Genomic DNA, 23758 nt, shown 5'->3' with positions numbered 1-23758 from the left:
CAAATCTGCAGGTCTGGAATGAGAGGTGTCGGCAGAAGATCTTTCCCCTGTTTCTTTTTATATTCTCCCTTTTATCCACCGCGTCCCATGGTGGGTGGAGTAGTTTATTATTATACAGTGATTAATGGCATTAGGTTGTATTAATTTAATCCCGTAGGTGACACATGTACTATGGGGGATACAAGTAGCTCATTATTGAATTATGGTTATTGTACCATATAATGATATAATTTAAAATAAATTATATTCTAAAATTTATATTTTTTATATTTGTATTTAATAATTTGTAAAATCTACATTTATATCCAATTACGAAATTAGTGGATTTATTTACTTTACGTAAAAAGTTAAAATTATCTTTAAGTAAGAAAAAAATATAAACATTTTCCTCTATATCTAGTAAGATTATTTTAATTATTATTTTAATTTTTTAAATATAATATTTAAGTTTCATTAGAAGTTTAGAGTTTAACTAATGTTCTGTTAAGTTATGAATTTAAGTATTAGATAAAAATAAATTTCAGAGGTATAAATATAAATTTATCATATTATTGAGTGTAAATATAATTTATTCTAAAATTTTATAATAGCATATTTGTGTGCTGTATATATTGTTTGTTATCGATGACATCTGATTTTAGAAAGGGTGTAGGTGAATGATCCTCTAGTCTAAGAAATAGATATGCATCCCATGGTGGGTGGAGTAGCATGCTATCATACAATGATTAATGGCGTTAGGTTTGTATTAATTTAATCCCATAGAAGATATATGTACTGTGGGGATACATTTAGCTCATTATTGGATTACAGTTATTGTACTATATGATGGTATAATTTAGAATAAATTATATTTTTTAAAAAAAATATTTATTATACTTATATTTGATAATTTATAAAATCTATATTTATATTTTGTTACAATATTAGTGAATCCATTTACTTCACGTAAAAAGTTAAAATTATCTTTATATGAAAAAAAGAATACATGCATTTTCCATTATGTCATGTAAGATTATTTTGATTATTTCTAAAATTTTTCAAATATAGTGTTTGAATTTTATTAAAAGTTAAAGAGTTGATTAATATTTCGAGTTATGAATTAAAGTATTGAATAAAAATAAATCCCAAAGATATAAGCATAGATTTATTATACTATTAAGTATAAATATAATTTATTTTATAATTTAATAATAGTATATTTGTGTGCTGTATATATTGTTTATTATTGATGGCATCTGAGTTTAGAAAAGGTGTAGGTGAATGATCCTCTAGTCCAAGAAATAGATATGCATTGGCCTGTTTTATCTGCTGCTTCCCATGGTAGGGGGAGTAGTATGTTATTATACAGTGATTAATGGCATTAGGTTTGTATTAATTTAATCTCATAGGAGACACATGTACTATGGGGATGCAAGTAGCTCATTATTGGATTATCATTATTGTACCATATGATAATATAATTTATTAAGAGCATATTTGTAAACCGTAGATATTGTTTACTAGTGATGGCATCTGATTTTAAAAACGCTGCAGGTGAATGATCCTGTAGTCCAAGAAATAGATAGGCGTTGGTGGGAAATTGGCGTGGTCTTGTGGGTTTACATTTTGGTTGATGGCTGCTGGGGCTCAGCCTTCCTACCAGAACATCTATCATACGGGCAGGCCACCCGAGCCCTAGGCGACCGCAGGCCTCGGGCCAATGGAAGACCTCCGTGAGGCTGACCAAAAGAAAGCAAAGGTCCTGGGCCAATGACCAAAAGGAAGCAAAGGCCCCATATAAAACGGGAACAGGAGTTGGCTACGAGTCTTCCCCCTTGATGAAAGGGAGGTGGAGAGTTTCCTGGCCTGCAGAGGGGCAATTTGGGAAGTTGGGGACAGTAGTTTTGTTTTGCAGAGAGGGGAGGGATTTGGTTGGCTTGATACACGTATGAAGCCACTCTTATCTTTGATCCCTTCTCTTTTTTGGTTTTGGTCTTGGTTTTCCTTCCCTCACATTACTCCTGATCCTGCTGGGCCATCAGGAAGAAAGATAGGGGGATTGGAGATGGACTTCTTGGAGGGTAGAGAAAGAAAAGGAGGGAGGGGGGGGTGAATGGCTGCTGTGCTGTGATGTTGCAGTGGCTGCTTGGGTACTCACTTGAAGGGGAGATGGTGTTTAGCAAAAAAATAAAAAATAAAAAATAAAAGGGGAGATGGTGGGATGGGACTTTTATTAATTAGATGGAGTGAATTTTCCATAATGCCCCTACTTTCTCTCATCCTTTCTGGACAAATTCTTCCCTTTTACCTTGACCATGAAGTGCCATGGGATAACCTTTTTCTACTCTGCTCATGCTTGACATGGTAAACAATACTGCCAAGCATTATCTTAGTTATTTAATCAGTTTTTATGAGCCCTTTCTTAAGCATAATTACTTTTCCGTGCTTCCATTCAAAAATTATATTAAACTGAAAAGATTTTTTATCTGTCTTTGTTGCATACATGCATTTTTGTTGAAATAATGTACTTGATGGCTATCCATTTTCATATTTTTTTTCTAAGTATTTTTTACTTATTAAAATTTTTTATTATTAAGAAAAAAAATCTCATTCACTGAATTCATCTTAGGCTTCCAAATGTATTGGGCCGCCCCTGCATACGGATGGAAAGGAGCCACAAGCCTCGTATAGACAGAGGACAAAAAAACAATAGGATAATTATCTCTGTCAATCTTAAGATTTTAGGTTAACCCTCTTTTTTGTAGAAGCTGATTGTGGTACAAGCAAAGCCACTAGTGACACCGATGTCAAACCAAAAAACAAAGAACAATTGATGGGTAACTTCCCATTTACTTCTTTTCGTGCCGACATTACCATGATATTTTTGTTACTTGATCATTTTCATTTGAGCATCCTAAACTTTGCATCTTAGTGGCCAAAACTTCTTTCAAAATCTTCCTCAAATCTCGAACCTGTACTTACTTGGCACTTTGTTACTTCTTATGTTTCTAAAACATCAGCTTCCTTGCAACGCATCTATTCACGATCTAGCGACTGAGATTTGGACCTCGTGGGATCTGGTCAACTTTCTAATTGGCGAAATTTTTCGCTCTCCCGCACCTACGTACTTCACACTTCCATGAGGGATATCTCATGTGCATGCATGCAGGAAACTTGCATTAGAATTGTACATCAAATGATGATCAATTTGTATTTGTGAGGGTAAAATTTTGTGCTGGTTTTATTGACATCTTGCACTTTCTCTGGATGGGCCATCTGCAATACATTTTTCATCAAATCACATGTAAAAATACTTCCTCTTTTTAAGTTAAACTTCTCGAATTCAAACTCGAGTGCGTCGAATAACTATGATATTTTAAAAAATAATCCCTTAAATGCTATGCTTTAAAGGTGCACTTTTTTTAGAAATACTGTAATGATGATCTTGAAGACCTCGCGTTGGAAGCATAGCAGACGTGAAAAGATGACCCCTTCTCTCTCTCTCTCTCTCTCTCATATATCACCGTCTGTCATGCATGATCACAAATAATTCACTGCTTTTGATTAAAAGCACAGTATACTTCACACTAATCACGTAGGCTTCCTGCGTAGACTTTCAGTTTGACATCATGTACCATCAGTCCTTTCCCAGTTCCAATCACTTGGGAGTGTTCCGAACCTGTTAAACATACTGGTACTTTATGAACAAGTCGAGCATATGACATCAAAGAGAGACCAATTAGCTGTCAATTTCAAGTAACTTGGTGAGCTTGTGAATTTCAAACAAATATGAGGAGCATGCTTGCAAATTCAGTAGTGCCACTCAGTCTCACCTGGCATGAGCTGATCAAGAAGGACACGACAACCACTTTGGCCAACGAGCAAAGCTTGGATCAGCCATGATTTTTTTAACAAAATTCTGTCTCTATGTTCTCCCTCGGATAACAGAAATGCTAGATCAAAAAGTCTCACATAGCTCACCAGTATGTAGGGAAACAACTTCCAGAACATCACAAAAAAACTATCACAAGAATGATCATGAATGGACACTTGTGACATGGAACCATTTCAAATTCTTAATAAACCCACAATCTTAAAGAGGGTGCACAAATTCAGAGATGAAATAAACCTTGTCTTTTTTATGTAACAATAAAAGCCGTACAAAATATTGAGCCATATGTGCTATCAGCTTCAACTACTATGTTACAAAGCAACAGAAACCCAAAAAAAAGAGGGAGAATGTTTTACAGGCCGTCAGAATCTGGCTGGCCAATACAAAAACAAAAACTTTGACAAACTGAAACCATGAGGAATGAACCATAGGACCAATTCTGATAGCTCAAATAAAAGAAAACAAAGTCCGAGTATCTCAGTTTCTGTAATAACCCCAAATTTTTTTTATATATATAAAGAAGGATAGAATAGTCCTTAAAATTGATATAAGGGGTAAAATTGGAAGGAATCAAAAGTTAATGGCATAATTGTAGATGCATTGAAGTGGCAAGAGCAAAATGAAGATTTAGCATTGTGATGTGACTTAAAAGGGGGTTTGAGTTGTGCTGGCGGTGGATTTGAGCTGAGGCGGTGAATTTTGAACAGAGAGAAGGAAAGAGAGCTAGTCTCAGGTGGTGAAGAAAGGAAAAAAAAGAAGAAGAAGAATAAAGAGGAAGGAAATTTGACATGGAAGGGAGCCCCGGTTGCGCTGCCAGCTGAAGGAAAAAGCGTAGGTCTCCTTCCCCTCTATGCAAAGACCCCAATTTTCAGGAAAAAAAAGGTAAATACCCCATCCCTACCTAGTATTTTAGAGAATTTAGGCTATAGAAAGGGTAGATGACAGTTTTAAAGGAGGTTAAAAGAGGAGTCGGATTTCGACAAGGTTTTTTCGGGACTGCGGAAAATCTGTGTCGATATCCTGACTTCAGTGACATGTTTCGGGGGTCAATCGGCCTCCGATGGTGATGCATGTTACCATTCTGGAAACCCCTATGAGTGTAGAATGTTAGATAAAAATTTCATAAAATTTGGAGTTTGGAAAGTGGATCAAAATCGGGATCCGAAACATGTCACTGAAGTCAGGACATCGACACAGATTTTCCGCAGTCCCGAAAAAACCTTGTCGAAATCCGACTCCTCTTTTAACCTCCTCTAAAACTGTCATCTACCCTTTCTATAGTCTAAATTCTCTAGAATACTAGGTAGGGATGGGGTATTTACCTTTTTTCTTCTGAAAACTGGGGTCTTTGCATAGAGGGGAAGGAGACCTACGCTTTTTCCTTCAGCTGGCAGCGCAACCGGGGCTCCCTTCCACCTCAAATTCCCTTCCTCTTTCTTCTTTTTCTTCTTCTTCTTCTTTCTCCACCGCCTGAGACTAGCTCTCTTTCCTTCTCTCTGTTCAAAATCCACCGCCTCAGCTCAACTCCACCGCCAGCACAACTCAAACCCCCTTTTAAGTCACATCACAATGCTAAATCCCCATTTTGCCCTTGCCACTTCAATGCATCTACAATTATGCCATTAACTTTTGATTCCTTCCAATTTTACCTCTTATATCAATTTTAAGGACTATTCTATCCTTCTTTATATATAAATTTTTTTTTTGGGGTTGTTACAGTTTCGACCAGTTCTGGTTCTGTACACTTGGATTGTATGTGAATCCAGCGTTGAGAGAATTTGGGGCATTGACATGCCCCCTGAGACTACAATTTCTGCAGGGGAAACATGATTGAAGAATGTCATCGACATTATAGTAAGGGGAACAACTGACAAGCTGCCTTTTTTTTTCTTCCCTTTTTTTGCTTAAGTGCAGTACAAGAAATAGCTCAATTATGACTGCATTCAGTAAAATAACAAAGGAATAACAAGCATCTATAGCGTTGCAAGAAACCTGATAAGGAAAAAAGATGGCAGCTCACCAATTCCTTCACGGACAGATAAGTTTGGTCTAATGACATCCTTGGAGTTGACCAGAAATATGTCACCAATATAGACATGGTTAGTTGGCACGTAGACACAGCAAAGTTCCTCTTCATCGGAATAATTCTGTCAAGAAAAAATAGCAATAAAAAAAATCCCATCACAACAATTTTGATAATAATAATTACTGGAAGAAGGATGCATATGCATATGCATACATATATACAGCCATGTAGGGACACCCTACTTTTGGCTTGCATTGCAATGCAAGGACTTTGGTCTGGGCCTGATGCATCCAGTGCAAAGGTCAATTTAATCTTACTAAGGCCATCACCAGGACCATGGCATAACTAACAAAAAAATATCCTCTTTTTTCTCCTGAGGAAAAGCATACATCCACTAACAAGGGATGGGATCAAGATCTTTCACCATTACTCGTTCCTATATAATATGACATGCTTTTTGGTACAAGCCTTACCACATCCATCAGCATGATATTCATCTTGATCTAGTTAGGCCTCTCACTAAATATTGGAGCCCCACTTGGTACCATGGTCTCTTCTCAAGTCTTTTGTTTGTACATGATCATACTGTTAAAATCTCAAACATCATTACATCATCATCTCCCTTCAACCCATACTAGTGGGACTCCAAGATATTCCCAGTTCTCTCACTATTTTTTTCCACTTATACCACAAAATCATCTCCTCATTATATTTCCACAAAGTTTATCACACATCCTGAAATTACATAAATCACTCATTATTTTTACGCATAAGATATTGTTCAAAAAAAAAAAAAGAGAAAAAAACTACTCATACAGAACCCTTCAATTTTATTTGATGTCTCACCCCTCTGTTACACCAACAAATTGGAGAACCAACTTTGACTGGTTTAACCTTCTCGTCAAAAGAGAGAAACCTATTCTCCTACAAACCAAATCTCCTATCAACGAACCTGTCTACCAAAGGATCCCAATCTCAAACCCTTAATTGGATATCATAATTTAGCATGTTGTCAATTCTTTCCATTAACTTGTGAAATTATATGGAATACAAACAGTCCTTGTTTACTAAAATATCTATCTGGTTTGACTCATCTAGTAGCAAGAAAGTTTATATCTGAGAATCCTAACTCAACCTACAAGGTAATCCAAATGAATACCAGACTTATCAACCATTAGGAAAAAAAATAACATGCTTAATGAATAGATCAATAAAGTTATGTGTACGCAACATAACAAATGAGCGTGTGCAATCATGACAATGCATGTATCAGTAATATTCCAACGCCTGATGTTGAGACCTGAAGAACAACAGCTGAAGTAATGAATCCAAATGCATATTCACCATTTCGGGGGTGCCTTATTATGGCCACTTCCTTGAAGGCATGTTTATTCTGATCTGTAGTTAGAGAACATTAGCAACAGAAGGCAAATTGCAGATGGACATAATCATGAAAGTGAAGGAATATTACCAGGTGATATAGCAGCACTAATTTGCTTGGATGCATCATATATATGTCGAACAAATGGCATACGCTTGATAAACCACTCGCTGAGGCTAAGAACAGATGCCCCCAGCCATGATGACATGAACACTCCAACCAAGAAGATGAACATTATGGAAGTTATGAAACCAAGCCCTAACAAAGTCAAGCAATAAATACAGGTTTTAAGTCAGGAATGTGAGAAACAGGAGGCAACATAAGGATTCAATTATCTAGAATTCCACAACAAACAATGAGAGCAAAGAACAAAAATAAACCGATTCATAAAAGCAATACTTAGCGAGGCCACAAGATTTGGCTGTTCGAAGAGGATGAACAGAACAAGGAAGAAAATCAAGAAAGTAGCTCCCTTGAAAACCTCCCCTCCTCCTCCCCACTCACAAACACCAAAGAAAACTAAAATAACAAAATGAACAGAGCCTCCACACCATAATGCAAACTAAGCATATTCTTTGTTTCTGCCATGGCAATTTTATGCAAGATAGCTGTGATTAAGATGAATAATGCATAGTTGGTTTTCTAGTACGAGGACTAGCTTAAAGTTCAAGTTTGGCACTTAAATATTCACATGTCCATTGCAACACATACACAGAAAATGGTACACAAATTATTGGTGGAAAACTTTTATTAATGGAATTTTGGGGACTACAAAGAGACAATTAGAGGTTCACACTTAGGTTGTTAATAAAGCTTGATATTTGATGGATTGTTAGAAACAAACATAGTGCTAGCCAGCTGATAAATCTAGAAAATATTTAGCAAAAGTTGCATAGCATGTATCATAAAATATAAGAAAATAAGGAACATTTTCAGCTTAACTATGGATCATATGATTTAAAGTATGATGAGTTCCCAAATTGATAAATTACTGAACTAGAATGTCATAATTAAATGGAAGGACTATATGAACAATGATGCATACCAAATATGTTAATTCCAAGTTGAGCATAAATTGGAGAGAAAAATCCATCCACAAAATGGATAAACCACCAGGTGATGTAGACGGTGATCGCTATTGGAAACAAGATCACACTGCAAGATGCAAAAAAGAGGTAAGGAAAACAAAAAACAAGTTAAAAATGATACAGCATAAAGCTAACTTAAGTTTTATATTAATCATAAAAACCTGATGTAATTTTAGGAATCTTTTGGCAGTCTCTTACAGAATCCAATGTTTTATACATTTAGAAGTGCAAGCCATTCCTATTTTATCAAATCAAGCAGGACTGGAACACAGCGGTACTGCACCATATTAACCCCTTCATACAAGCATAATAAACCCTAACAAGAAGAAAACTTTTCATTATAAGCTGCCTTTGGTAGTCTTGATCAAAGCTGCACAAGGAGGTATTACCACTTTGCTGCATTTGCACATCTTTCTTCTGAAATCATCCTCAACTGCATTCAGATTCTTCTTCAAAATAAATATGATAGGAACACCGGTCAATTCTAATGTCTCCTAAGTGGATGGATGAAACACAATTACCATATCATTTTTGTCAATAAAAAAAAGCATATTTATGATAAATACACATTTGACAAATATATAATCTGAATTCAATAATTCAGAGATGATTTTTTTTTTCTAACAAAAATATCATTGGTTGCATACTTGGATTTCCACAAAGTCTTAAACATGATATAAATTTCTGAAAAACGATTGTAGTTGTTGACTACATTTTAGATAAACATCAACAAATGATGCACCATGAGACAGTCATTTGGTGATTGATACTACTGGATGTTGGTTTGGATGGCCAAAACTTCTTAATAAAGGTTTTTTTTGTCAAATTGTGTTGTGACTTTCTTATATCAACCAAAACTATTATAGATCTTACAACCAAAACAGTTTGGTGTTATTTTAAACTTAATTTTTTAAACATGTTCCAAGCTTTCTGTTGGGCATATCATGGATTAATGCTACCATTTGCCACTCAAATGACTTTTACCACAACCAGAAATTCGTCCGCTATTTTTAAACCTTACTATTTTTTCTTAAAATACCACTTTGCAAGCTTTATTACTTTTAGTAACATTTCATGAAAAGCTTCCTGAACACTTCCACTTTCCATCACTTTCTAGGAATGCCACTTCCACAGAATACCTAACATAGTCAAAGGACTTAGCTTAAAAATAGAAATAAATAGTGAAATAGGATCAATGAAGCTGACGGAAATAATTAATTTGAAGTTTACTTGTCATGTAAATGCCGAAAAGTATTGATGGAAACATTAACAAGTTTTAAATATTATAACTGTCGTAGCAAGCATGATATAGAAATTCAAAGATGACATGAAAATGAAACTAGTGACTATACAACTAAAGTTGGTTTTAATGGAATTTGGTAGCAACAAACTATTGTAAAAAGCCGGTACAGAAGCAATAACAGAAGTCCTGAGGTCTAACATGTCCTGTTAAACAATTCAAGTAATGAAATTACAATGTATCATAGATGACAGATGTTAAAATACACGTAGAGCTAAACAACGAAGCAGGAAAAAATACATGTGCTTGGCTCAATATATATGAAATAAAAAAGTCAGATAATATAAGAAACATACCACCCAGTCATAAACTTTTTTGAAGCCCAACTACGGATGACTTCACAAAATGCCTGCATAGTAGGATTGTTTTTGTTTAAAAATTAGCACAAAGTTTACATCACAATCCTTAGTTTTCAAAGAAGTATCATATTTTGAGTGCTATCCAACAATTAATATCTGATAGAAATGTTATATATGCATGACCTACATTGCAGAATCATGTAATATAGCAATATTCTTGCAGACAACAAAAAGAGATATTTATAGGAAATGATCTGCAGATTCTAGCCTTCTTCAACGGCTACTTCAGGGTTCCAATTATAAATAACAGAGATTAGCTTCAAGTACAAGTCAGATGTTCCTTACAAATTGTCCTAGTTGGCTAGTTTGGAAGGTGCTAGATGAAGGCAAAACATTCATATGAGGTGCCAAAAACAGGCACAAATATTCAGATTCAGAAGTAAGAAAAGGTCAAACTCAAGTCCCTATATAAACCAAGACAACATAGCTATAGTTCTCCAACTTTCCTGAAATGAAATTACAGGCTCAAAGGGTCAGCCATTAAAGAAGAAAGAAGGAAGGGGGGGAGGGTGGGGGGGGGGGGGGGGGGTGAGCTTCATAGGTTCCCAGAAGGTCCAGATAGCCAAAACCTCCTAGAAATATGTAAAAACCTACATTTCATAACCTAAGAGAGGCAAGATGCTGCAGAAAATAAAACATTTCAGATTGATCCCCTTTCGCAAGCTGCCACTTCTAATCCTCTTATGAGTAAAATGGGCTTTCACAATAGAGACTAATGACCTCTATAACTATTTTAGACATCACAACATAGGCTAGTCATCAATTTAGTTACTAGATACACCAAATACAAGGAGGCCACTAGATGTACATGAATAAGATCTAAAAATTGTCTGCAACTCCACAATAACATAATGAACACTGACAAATCCTTCTCACACAGGAATTCTGCCAATTTTCTCTTAACCCCCCTCCTTCAATCCTTGCTTATCTCTAGCCTTCAACAACTGATTTTTTTAATGTTTCACATTGACAAGACTCTGGAATAGGTCTAGCACCCATCATTTTAAAGGGCAGAATAAGCACGGCCTAGGTGGATCAAGGCACCAAAGTGCCCAGATGGGCCTAGGAGGGCCATTTCTAGGTAGATGATTGTATACACAATCACATCTAAGGCAGGTGATTCAGACATTGGGGTTGGATTGGGGCAGGTCAGTACTCATAACTTGGAAATAGAGTTGTTAGAGTAAAACTTAGACCCAACGGATAATCTCCACACGTGTTTAGCCCTACACAACAAGAGAGTGGAGAAGGAAAGGAGAGAAGAGAAATGCTGGTGCAGCACTCAACAATTGTTGATGCATTGCTCTTTGGAGTGATAGGTGCAATACTCAGGGATTAGTGGCTCAAACAAAGTGGTAATATTTTTTCTTTCTTTGTCTTGTCATTTCCCTCAATCACAAGTGCTGCTGGTGCTATTGGGGACGTCTCAAATAACTATGGCTCCCAATGGTGCTGCTAGCAATGCTTGTCACTGCTTGGCGCCAGCCTAGTGCTTCGGTCCCTTGGCCACTCATCTCACGCCTAAAGTTTTGTTTTTTTTTAAAAAAAACAATGGTAGCATCTAGAAGATCTCCTTTGATAAGTAATAATCAAATTCAATAGCACGATGAGCTATCAAAAATCTTTAAGAAAATGAACCATATGATAGACGAGGGTCACAAGAGATTGCCAACATAAAATAGCAAGATCTTAAATAACGTCGAACGGGGCTATCCAATTTTTCCATGAAGTGGGATATCCTGCATGCCGACACTCTAGATAGTGGATGTCTCATCTCGGTCTATTTTCCGACTCATCCCATCTCGATACTTGGGACAGTGCCCTGTCTCAACATTTAGGATGGTAGGGCAGCCCGCCATCCCACTGGTATTTAAAATCTTGATTAATAGTAATTAAAAGGTCGATGAAAAACTTTGACATGATAGTCGGACTCAAGAGAAATGCCATCACTTCTCATAGTGCAAACTACTTTAGACAACTAGAAGTTGAGAGCACCAAATTTAGGATATGTTTGGTTTAACATAATGCAGATAATGAGAGTAGCTTCCTTGGAAGTGAGTCCCTTGAAAGCAAAATTCACTCTTAAGCATTTGGAACAATAGAAAACAACTGCTAGAAGTTTATTGGGAATGCTTGTCCTTTTTCTTTCTTTCTTTCCTTTTCTTCAAGGGAGTAGAAATGCTTGTCTTTTGTTATATCAATGTCTTGGCCTACATTATTTGCATTTTTTGTTGAAGTTGAAATATTGGATAAAGTCAGAAGGGGAAATGCAGTAAGTTGTCTTACATGGATACTCGTGTCCAACTTCAAGAGTGCACGTCGAATAATAAAACAAAATGAGATACACGTCAACACTTGGATACATATATTTTTCCTTTTCAGCTTTTACAGATAGATGGATAATTTGACTCTTCCAATAATGAGTTCAATCGCTCATAATAATGTTGAAAGTGACCCTCTTTTTTTAAAAAAAGATTAATCAAGGATGTAGATATTGACATAGCTTTGCTAAATATCCCTTTTCCTAAAACCCTCAACAAATTAGGAAGTTTCGGAAACACATAGTGAAATACCTTAACAAATAATAGCTTCTAATATTTTTTTTCTATACAATATTTTAAAATTATTTTTCTCTCTGTGTCCCTGTATCTAATCTTTTCCACTTACCAAGTCAGATACTTGGACATGTGTCCATATTCAATTCTCGTATCTATGTCTATGCAATATTGGTGGAGAATGAGGTAGCTGTATGCCACAGAAAGTGACCACTTATTCTCTTTTCTTTTCTTTCCTTCTTTTTTTTTTTTAAGGGGAACTTCATGAATCTTCTAAGTAGTTAGTGGAACGTGTAGGTTGCAAGCATCCACTTGCACTTGTTGGGCCTTTGTAAACTAAAAGAAAAAAGACCTTCTACAACTTTCATACCTAGGTAAGGGTCTAAGAGACATGGCTATAGAGAACTTAATGAGGCATAAGCCACGGAAGCAGACCAAGGTGCATGGATCTTATATTGTATCTAACATAAATTTATATCCATTAGGTGGGCTAAGCCTCATATTGCCACCATTCCATTAGTTGTCGTGTCGATAAGCTCTTCTTTCCAAACCCTTATGTCACTCTATCTTCCCCAAGCACTAGCAAATGTTCTCCAACAAGATAGTCTTCAAGCCATAACACATGTATAATATCATGTAAAGAAATATTATCCTCACTAGTGATTCTCACATTTCCTAAGACTGCTTCTAGCGAAAGAAAATGACAGCAGAATTCAACCAAGATTTTGGGGCTTAATGTGAAAAATATCTTTTAAATGAGAGCAAAAGGAGATGTGCAACTTTATGGTCAAGAGCCTAAACACAATTTATCCTACAAAATATAACTAACACAACCAAGGATGCCGAGGAACTGAAGAATATGTGACAAAAATCTTCACTTGTTATCTTTTAACTCCATATACAAAGAAAAGCTCAGTATAGACACTAAACATTTTCTTTTGTTAGAAATCGCTTGTTAAATGGTGTTCCTTTGAGTTGTTCAATTATTCAATATATAAAGAAAACTGGAAAAATCCCTTTCCTTGTAGGTACTCAAATCCTTAATGAAGATGCCATCAAGGATTGCTTGCTATTCTATGACTACCTGTGAATACAATCTACGGGACCATGACCTCTGTTATACAAGCGCGACTATAAACTGCAGACATAAATGTGTGCATCAATGTCAAACAAAACAGATAATGCAAACATTTGAACCATTATAGCCAAGTTATGACTAGAAATCAATGCAGTGATACTGCAGATGGAGAAATATTCAAGTTACATAAGGAGCTAATAGTGTATTTGATCCAAACTGAAGATGTTTGACCATGTACATATGAATCACCTAAACCAATGATGGTAGCAGGTGATGTACCAACTGAATAGAGTTAGATCCAATTTCTCATTAAGGTAAATTAAAATGAAATTGGATCAGATCATTATGTTGTTACTCCAACCATATATCAGGAATCTGCATACAATTCAACCAAATATGTAAAGGAGGAAGAGAAATGAATAAAGTTTCTGCTTTTTCTTCCTTGTAACAGCCATAGAAATAGGCCATAATGCACGTGAAAGTTTTGTCATCTTCGAAAACTCAAACAGATATTAAAGTAAACATGGAGAAGAAAGTTATGTTTAGTAAGGATATACGAATGTTTCTATAGCCATAAAATTAGATCACCCGTTAACATGTTAGTGCCATTCAAACAATCAATTTGACATCAGAAAAGATATCGAGAAAAGAAAAATGAGCTTCATATAAAGAAACATAATAGGAGGAGAATTTTCTAATATAATTTCAACTGAATAGAGCCATTACAGGAGTCAAACATCCTTACTAACAAACACAGAAAGTGCATCACCATTGTAATCACTCATCGAATAATTCATAGCTAAAACAAACAAAACCAAAACCAGAGAGAAAACTTTCCTTTGAAAAAACACATAACTAGTCCACCCCAACCAACAAACAAATCCAGAAAAAAGAAAAACAAGATACAGGCTCCAGTTCTCCAAAAACTGACAAATTTCACCGCGACAATCATAATACAAAAGGCAAAAAGGAAAGACCAAAATGAATTCAATTCCATGACAACCATTCAACCAACAGGGGAATACTCCAATAGCCAACCAGCCTCAGCTCAGCTGGTTGGCATTCCTCTCTCCATGTGATATATCGACTGTTCAAACAGTCGATGCTCCAATCAAACCAAAACGAATCGAAACATACAGGAAAAAGTTGATCTCTACGAAACCCTCATCCAAGATATCAAACCCAAGAGAACTTAAATTAAAAAAAGAACCCGCGAATAAATTGAAAACAGGCCCTCTAGTAGCTCCTCAATGCAGCCAAGATACGACGCAGGTTTCCGGTTTTCAACAAAACTAAACCCTAAAAGATGAACCAAACAAAATGGAAGGGTTATTAGGTCAGACCTCCCGGCGGGAGTGGTGATGGGTGGCGGCGGACGAGGAGGCGGAGGCCTTGGAATCGGAGTCATCGGCAGGGTCCTCCGCCACCGGGATCAGCAATTCACGACCTCTTTCTCTGCTTCCCATCGCGGTCGACGCCCTCGTCTCCTCTCCCATCACCCTCCCATCGCAAATCCTTCTATCTCTCTCTCTCTCTCTCTCTCTCGATTTCCACTTTTATTCTTTTTCTTGCATTTTAGAAGAGGAACGGATCGAAGACAACTACGTATTGGCTTCTTCGTCTCTGTTTTTCTCTCTCTCTCGGCAGCAGGTGGGAGTGAAAGGCGCCGCAGGGGGGAGTTTCTTCTCTCCTCCACTCTCTGGAAAACAGGAAAACAAAACAAAAAAAAGTAAAATTACAGAAACCTCCCCCTAGTTTCACCTCACCTTTGACTTCAATTTTTTTTTATTGAATCCTTCGAATTACCATACCGACCAAATCTAACTTTACCGTTCATCTCAGTTTACAAATACTTTTTTAGCAGTTTACAAATAACTAGAATTTCTCGGCGTCTAGATAGTGTTTCTTCTCTCTTTCTCCTAGCGGGGCGAAGAAACATGCATTTGACCTTTGAAAATCTTTTTTTCTCCTCTCCTTCCATCTTCGGAGACTAAAGAATAGATCAAAGAAATATTTCACTATATTCTATGCCAAAAAAAAGGGGGCTAGGATTAAAGTTCTCAATTCAATCCCACCTTAAAGATCAACTCAGAATGATAATTTATAATTCGATCCATCAATACTTTTAAATGGGTTTAGACTTGATATAAATGGGTTTGGATCATAGATAAATTAATTTATCTAAATGTGTTTATTATATTTTGAAAGTGGAGGATCAATTGAGAACAAGATAGTTGGGAGGAAGTGGAAATAATTTTGGAAAAAATTAGAGAGAGAGAAATAGAGAGCATTTTTGTCTTTCAAGATGATGCATCATCGATAATGTTGGGCTGTGGATGGACTGTTGGATCGCTTTAGATCAATATGATAATTAAAGGATTTAATTAAAAAAATTTAAAGTTGAATGGGTGCGGGTGAAAATGGATCAAAGTAAAGAAGGTGTTTATGTAATTTTCAAAAAACAAACAAGAAATATATACATAGGAGAGGGAAGGTTAGTTCAAAGTGGGATACCATGGGAAACGGGTTAGATCTTACACTGCTTCGTTTTTGTAAATGGAATAACATGGATGGATAAAGGGGGGAGAGAGAGAGAGAGAGAGCACATCAATTAGCGAAATTCTTACCCAATCTGAACACGTTAATGCATGATGGACGTATCAAATAACATAGAGAATAATGCAATTGAAAAACTATTTTTACAACAGAAAATGTGAAAGATATATGTGCATGACATACGTTAAACACTAACTACGTTAACTGCATGCTGCATTATGTATCAAAAAAGAAAAGAGGAAAAAAAAAAGCCCTGCATGCTGCATTTCTTGAATTTTTGTTCTGTATGAACTGGATGCCAGCTTCGCATCAAAGAGTAACTGTTGGTGATACAACAAAGAAAATTTTGTCGCTCTATCGAAGTTCTCATTTTAAAGATAACATTTTTCATTTTGTGAAGTACATAGGGCTGACTGATTTTGTAATTGAATACAACAAGCTCTTGGACTCTTATGATCGTTTAACGTAGAGAAGTTGACTCCTATCTCATGACTATTCCAAAAAAAAAAAAAATATTTATTCATCTTTTCTAAGAGTATAAAATATTCATTGTGATCATTTTGGTTTTATCAATCAGGCTCTCTAGAAAATTTTATAGACTTGGATTCTAATTCTTTTTATTTATTTGTTTAATTGATAGGAAAGGCTAGAAAGCAATGGAGTTTTATATACTATGTTGATTAGGATTCTTAATCAAGAGAGAATGCTAAACCGAGTTTCAAACTCCTCTTCTACAAAAACGTCATCAATCGGTTGCTCCCATAAAAAGGAAACTTCAATCTATACAAATATGAAATAAGAAAAAAGACCCACTAAAGTAGAATGTATATAATATTAACAAGCAGCAAGGACCATGAAGATTTATAGGAACCAAAAAAATAGATGTCAATGCAGGCCCCAATCCCCATGCAGAGGTTGAATCTTCTTTATTAATAAAATATACGTTCTAATCCGCGTGCTCTTCTCCTCCTTCAGTTAAACAGTATTGATAACATGACGCTATATTGTTACATCCAATAAATCAGAAGCTAATCAAGCTTTCCATATCGAAGGATAAATACACCTGCAGTGAATTTGTTTTAGATAGATGTAAAAAAAAAAGGGAGAGAGAGAACCAATATGGATGCCTTTGCTTTGCAAATGTAAATGCACAACAATCAGTTTTATATCAGATAACTTGGAAAGTATGTTTAGTGATGCTGAGTGCAACAAATCCAGAGGCAGAGCCACGGAGAAGAGCACCAAAGGAAGAGAAACTTAACAGTTTGTACTTCCCTGATATCCCTGGGACTTTGTTGGAAAACCCTAACAAAAAAAAAAGCATCAGATTAATGACCATTGAAGAGAATCCATGTGCATCTGCATTACCTGATTTGAAAACATGTTGAAAGAATTTTCAGACACAATTCGTCCAGACTCCCTCCCAGCTCATGACAACATTCGATGGTGTTGGATGTGGTTACTAAAAAGAAGGCAAAGAAAGTGAGGGGAAGAAAGAAAAGAAAAAGAAAGAACATTTCCAAAAGCTCTGATCAGAAAAATAAGAGGATAATCTATTATAGAAGATCAGTCCCCCTGATGCCATACTGTTACTCATGGCACAACCAAATATTCGAACCACTTAATAAAATTTCAATTTTTGTACTCATGTACATTGACATTTTCTTTATAAATCAAATACAGGTTATGAACACACCTTATTTTTCCTTCAAATTTATTTGTAATTAAGGTGGTTATTTTCTCCCAGAAAACAAATAAACGGGAGCAATAAAAACATCCACAGCTGTAGTTGCACATGCATATTTTATCCAGACATCGTAAAATGAGAGAGATGAGGGAGCTTGTGGAAATTTTTGTTTCTTTTTTTCTAAGCTTCCACCTTTTTCCTCAGCAGACTGTTACACAACAATGATGCTCTCATTGTTTTTGTCCTTCTGCAGGACATACACCAGGAGCCTTCAAGGATCCCTTTAACTGAATTTGCCAATATTTTTGCATATGAACTCTTAACAAATGTTTGGATAGCTCAGATCAAACAAGATTCCCCTTCCAATAAGAACATGTTCAGCTGCTGTACCATCTCGTACAGCTTCATTTGATGTTTAATGGAGAACGCAACACCAGAGGAAATGCTCTACAAGCCACTGTAATATGCACAACTACATGAGTAATTGCAGGAAAATTCCAAATAAATCAGCAAACGTTTTATATGAATAAAGATTATGTTGCTTTACATTACATAATTGCTATGGAGCCTGAATTAAACAACTTGTGAGACTTCATTCACAAAGCGATACTGAGTTGAAACAGATTAAAAACATATGCATTATCAAGCCACATGGCTAAAATTGAAGAGGTGAATGTTCAGTAGAGAAAATATTGTTGCAGGCCTGCTTTACTTTGCGCGCAATGTTCACTAGGATCCATAATTGTATCATTTATTAACATTGTATTCCTTCCAAATCCTCACATATTAGCTAGAAAATTTTCAGAAAATAAAATAGCAATCAAGTTGGGAATAGCTGACTTTGATAAAGGACATGCCGATAAGTTGAGAAGAAACGACCTAAAGTGCACCAATACAGGCCATAATAATCCAAAGAGATTATAACATTTTAAAGTTTCCTCACACCTTTTAAAAATACTTACGAAAAATTAGATTGAAGAGATATTGTTGAAAACCCCAGGACAATATACTGAAGCAATCACATCAGATTCCTATACTAGGTAAAGCTTCAATGGATGTTATGGTTACTTTCAATATACTTTGACACAGAATCTTTTGTTAGACAGAACGGGGCCAACTTTTTCTTAAAATTATAAAAAAAGACTTATTTGAGTTTATTTGAGCATCTGCTTCTGATGCAGGAGAGACCATAGAGGCCTACTTCCAAACAACATATGGACTAAAAGACATGAAGCAGATGATATGATAAATACCAACATCTGAGACAAATTAAATATAAGGAGTGCCATCATCCAACTCTCATGCTCAAAAGGTGAAGGCGCACATTCTGGCTTTTAGTTAACATTGAATTACTAAACAGTTATCCAAAATTTTGACAAAATTAGTTTCAAATGAGTAACTAATGTCGGTAAATGTCCCATCAGAAATCACCAATGAGAAGAAAATAGCCATCAGAAATCTCATTGGAACTAGTTTGATATTGGTACCTTTAAGAAACTGCCTCGAGCAAATCAGATCCGCAGTTTGCCTTTGCCTTCCAGATGCATAGCAGTCACATGCTTCATCAACCACTTGCATCAGCGTCTTTGGCTATCTGTTTGCCCTTCAAACAACTGGGTAAATCTGGAAAAGGTGAAATAGATGATGTTTATGTTTGATATTAAGAGTCATGATGAAAACTGAAATTTAACTATGCATCCAGCAAGAAGAGTTAAGAAGCCCTTTTCTGATGGAAATCACCTTTTGACCGAGCCAATATTTAGATGTTCAAATGGTATGTTAAAGAGGACCAGCATGTCCACTCTAAGTGATCTGATGCAGAAGGTGCTTCATTCAAACAAAAAACAAGATGAGCTACCTTCTGCTGCTGCAGAATCTCATCCAATGAAAGCAAGTGAAACAGAAACATGCCAAAAGTTCAATTGTTCCCTGATATAGCATCACGCTCTGTTCCATCCAAAACGTTCCCATGCTTGAAATCAATGAAGCCAGAACACAAATCCACCCCATCCGCAAGCTTTCCGAGTTTCTGGTACATCTCAGTCAGGGCAGAGCTGACACGTGCATTCATATGATAGCCAGTTTTAAATATCTGGGCATGTACCTGTTTCCCATTCTCTCCCAGCAAAAAGTTGCTGCAAACTGATAGGACAGTAAAAAAAGTTACTTGATCTGGCAGCAGACCTGATTTATTCATTTGATGATAGAGATTTAGCACCTCTAATCCAAAGCCATATTTTGCATATCCTGAAAGCATTGTATTCCAAGAAACAACATTCCGCTCTGGCATTATTTCAAAAAGCTTCTTTGCTGTAGCCCACATTCCACATCTTATGTAACCACCAATCAGTGAAGTCCAGCTAACAACAGTATGCCCATGTATGTCACTGAATGCTTGAGCTGCACAGTCCATGTTCTCACACTTTGAGTACATGTCTATTAAAGCACTTCCAACCACAACATCTGAATCAAATCCCAATTTACGGGCTAAAGCATGAAACTGTGTTCCCTCATATAGTGCCAATAAACTTGAGCATGAATCAAGAACAAGTGACAATGTGATATTATCTGGTATTACACCTAAAGCCATCATTAGACGAAATGTAAGTATAGCCCCCTTGTCCAAGTTGTTTAAACCATACCCAGAGATCATGGAATTCCATGACACAAGATTTGGTTGCCGAATCGAATTAAATACTCTCACAGCAGCTTCACACTCTAAACAGTAGCTGTACATGTCAATGAGACCGCTACCCACAAAAACAGAAAAATCAATGCCAATCTTGATTATTTGTGAATGGAGTTGTTCACCATATTTCATGCCCAAAAGGTCAACACCCATAAGAAGGCTTCCAAAGGTGAACTCATCGCCCCTTTTTCCATCCATCTGCATCTCTTCGAATGTTTCGAAAGCCTTTTCATGCAGTCCAAGTTCAGAATAACCCCCAATCAGGGCATTCCACAATGGAATGCTCCTTACTTCGAAACTTTGAAACAATTCATGGGCACTATCAATTTGTCCATGCTTTGCATATTCAGCTATTAATACACTCCATGAGAAATCATCAACCAAAGGCATACCATCTGTGACTCTTTTTGCATCATTCATACACCCACATTTTGCATAGAATGCCGCAGTGGCACTTCCAACATTAACATCAGTTCCAAATCCACTTTTCATTATCTGTCCATGAATCTTAAACCCTTCTTCAAAATCCAAAACCCCAACACATGCATTTAAAACACTAACAAAAGATATCTGATCCGGCATCAAACCAACTTCCCGTGTTTTATGAAATAATCCAATTGCTTCCTCATTCCTTTCATGCTGAGCAAGACCAGCAACAACTGTAGTCCAAGAAACCACATCTCTCTCTGGCATTTCCTTGAAGAATAGAAGTGCCTCATCAATTTTTGAGCACTGAACATAACCTGCGAGCATAGAATTCCACGTAAACAATTCCCTGGCACCCATCTCATCAAAGACCCTCCTAGCATCCTTCAATTCCTCACACTTTGCATACAATCCAATAAGGGCACTACCAACCTGTACATGTGAATCGAGTCCGATCTTTGCAGAACATGCATGTAGCCCTCTCCCATTCCCCAAGAATCTGAGATTGCTACAAGCACTGATCGCACTTGAAAGACCAAAATGATCCACATTACAATCTGTACGCCTCATCCTGACAAAAATCTCCAACGCCTCCTCACAAGGACCCCACTGATCATAGCCTGAAATCATCGTATTCCAAGAAGCCGCAACCCTTTTAGGCATTTCATCGAACAACTGCTGGGCTTCACTTAAAAATCCAAATCTGCAAAAGCCAGCAATCAGGATGTTCCAAGAATGCGACTTTTTCTTCCCCACCCCTCTGAAAACCCAGTGGGCATCGTCCAAGGAACCACATTTGCAGTACATATTGATCAAATGGTTGCAGATGAAGGGATCCTGATTGAAACCAGAGATGACCATGTGGGCATGGAGCTGCCTCCCCTCCATCAGTGTCCCGGGAGAGGCACAGGGCTTAATAATGGCAACGAAATAGTCCGGGTGGACTGGAAGGCCGAGGTGGCGGCGGAGGATCAGCAATCGGACGGCGTCCCTTAGGCGGCCGGCACTAGCGAGGGTTTTGATGGATGGGGATCTTCCGGGGGAGCCGAAAGATTGAATTTTGGGCGCGTGGGAGGGGGAGTTCCGGTGGGTAGAGAAGAGTCGCGCAATGGTTGTTGAGTGCTGGGTGGGAGCCCTCATGGGGATTTGGAGATGTTGGGGTGGAGAAGGGTAACCCTCTATCTCTATGGTAGAAAGAAATTTCGCCTACATGCAAAAAGGCAGGTTTTGGGAGGAGATGAGGCCGCACCATTGTGAGGGGAGGGAAGGTTTTGGGGAAGAGGAGGCGGCTCCATCGCCAAGGGGAGAGGTGACCCCGTAGAGTCCTGGAGGATTTTTCGTACATATCTTTATATCCTTATATATATATATATATATATATAATTATATAATTATATATATTTAAAAATTTATTAATTATATAAATTTTATATCTTGGATCGCCAAACATCGGATGAAATATTGGTACGAGGTATCGGCAATTTCAGTTCTATTTTTATTTTTAAAAATTTAAATTGATCTTGTATACATCAATTGAAGCAGATTGGAGTATCTAAACTAGCAGGAGCTATTGTGACAGAGACAGTAGCAAAGTTCTTGATCTCCATTGATCAGTAAAAAAAAAAATAGAAACTAACTAAAATTTAGAAACAAATATATAATTTATATAATCTTTACAAATTATTTTTTTTTCATGTCTAGTCATGCTGAGTGTAATAATTTAGGAGAGGGTATATAATTCAAGAAATAAAATTATAAGAGTATACATATAATTTTAAATATTTATTTATAAGAATATATATATATATATATGAGGACTTCTCGGTTAGAGTAAAGGCAAGCCAAATAGCATTTTGCTAGGAAGGTATAGACAACACTAGGCTATGAACTGATGAAGTACTCCCTTTGTTTTCCTCTCTGTCTCTCTCTCATCCTCTTATTAACATGGCTTATAGTTTTAATCCTAGGGATTCTATGGGCCATCCGTTATCCCCGATTGGATAATCACCTCCGTTCATTTATGTGGTCTTCCTGAGGTTGGATATATTTACACATAAATGGACATGATTTGGGATATAGAAATATTGTAAGGTCGTCGTGTCTATCATCTTTTTCTCTTCCTTTCCTTTTGTCCCCTTAATAGATATTTTCTCACCATAGGTGGAATGACTGCATTTCAGGTCTTATATGTCATTATAAAATAAGGATATTTTATTCGGTGCAACCACGCCTAATTAAACAGTATTTTTGGGGACATAGATCACCAACTAGCCTACAATAGATCCATCTATGTTCAAAAAGGCAGCCCTTGAGCCAGGGATGCAAATGGGTTGGCACGAGCCAAAATTTATATTGACAGAGCTGCTTCATTAGGCCAATTTCATCAAAATTCTGAATATCTTTGCCCTGTATAGCTCTACTTGAATCTCACCCTAAATCCAGAGAATGAAAGAGGAATCTTGAAATAAATAATAATACTTTTAAAAATTAGGATCATAGCGATGGGCATGCGTGGCATAAACCACCATGTTGGTACTGCAACTTCATCATCATCCTCAATAGCAACTCCGCTTGTAGCACAATTGAAGGAATGGATGTCCATACCCTTATTGATGGTAATAGAAAGAGACTTCCATGCATGTTGATGTTGTTTTTGTTGCCAGGGTTATAACCATTCTTGTTGCTTACAACAATACTGTTTGGCAGATTAATGGGTTGATGGGAAGAGGGAAGAAGGTGACC

The 23758-nt window shown here is 36.6% G+C and overlaps 1 protein-coding gene across 10 annotated transcripts; it reads right to left on the bottom strand.

Moving 5' to 3' along the window:
* Positions 1–3299: 3299 nt before the first annotated feature.
* Positions 3300–22367, bottom strand: LOC103714050 (protein LIKE COV 1-like). 10 transcript variants are annotated; one of them, XM_089926522.1, is made up of 10 exons: positions 19642–19823; positions 19389–19524; positions 15002–15357; positions 9963–10015; positions 8324–8433; positions 7369–7536; positions 7198–7295; positions 5892–6018; positions 3813–3932; positions 3300–3658 (listed from the first exon to the last, which is right to left on the bottom strand). In XM_089926522.1, the coding sequence occupies exons 3-10, from the start codon at positions 15152–15154 to the stop codon at positions 3567–3569; spliced, it is 921 nt and encodes a 306-aa protein (XP_089782648.1). In that variant the 5' UTR covers positions 15155–15357; positions 19389–19524; positions 19642–19823; the 3' UTR covers positions 3300–3566. The 10 variants fall into 10 exon arrangements, 4 of the variants coding, with proteins under 4 accessions (XP_089782648.1, XP_089782649.1, XP_089782650.1 ...); XM_089926523.1 differs by lacking the exons at positions 9963–10015; positions 15002–15357; positions 19389–19524; positions 19642–19823 and adding exons at positions 8565–8682; positions 8756–8861 and having other exon boundaries at positions 3300–3676; XM_089926524.1 differs by lacking the exons at positions 9963–10015; positions 15002–15357; positions 19389–19524; positions 19642–19823 and adding exons at positions 8565–8682; positions 8759–8854 and having other exon boundaries at positions 3300–3676.
* Between the last annotated feature and the right edge of the window lie 1391 nt (positions 22368–23758).

This window comes from Phoenix dactylifera, chromosome 12 (genome assembly GCF_051530095.1).
Source record: "Phoenix dactylifera cultivar Ajwa chromosome 12, Ajwa_hap1_PhDact_Kaust_v1.1, whole genome shotgun sequence".
In the NCBI taxonomy this organism is placed as follows: Eukaryota; Viridiplantae; Streptophyta; class Magnoliopsida; order Arecales; family Arecaceae; genus Phoenix; species Phoenix dactylifera.
Note: the sequence above shows the minus strand (reverse complement) of the source record. Positions and strands in the feature narration are given on the sequence as shown.

Excerpts from the sequence above, each read along its gene's own strand:
- LOC103714050 (XM_089926522.1), bottom strand. The coding sequence starts at position 15,154 with ATGGGAGAGGAGACGAGGGCGTCGACCGCGATGGGAAGCAGAGAAAGA. Across the intron at positions 7,296-7,368 it reads TAGTGCTGCTATATCACCTG|ATCAGAATAAACATGCCTTC; the intron begins GTAATATTCCTT and ends CTCTAACTACAG. Across the intron at positions 3,933-5,891 it reads ATCTGTCCGTGAAGGAATTG|CATTTCTGTTATCCGAGGGA; the intron begins GTGAGCTGCCAT and ends TTTTTGATCTAG.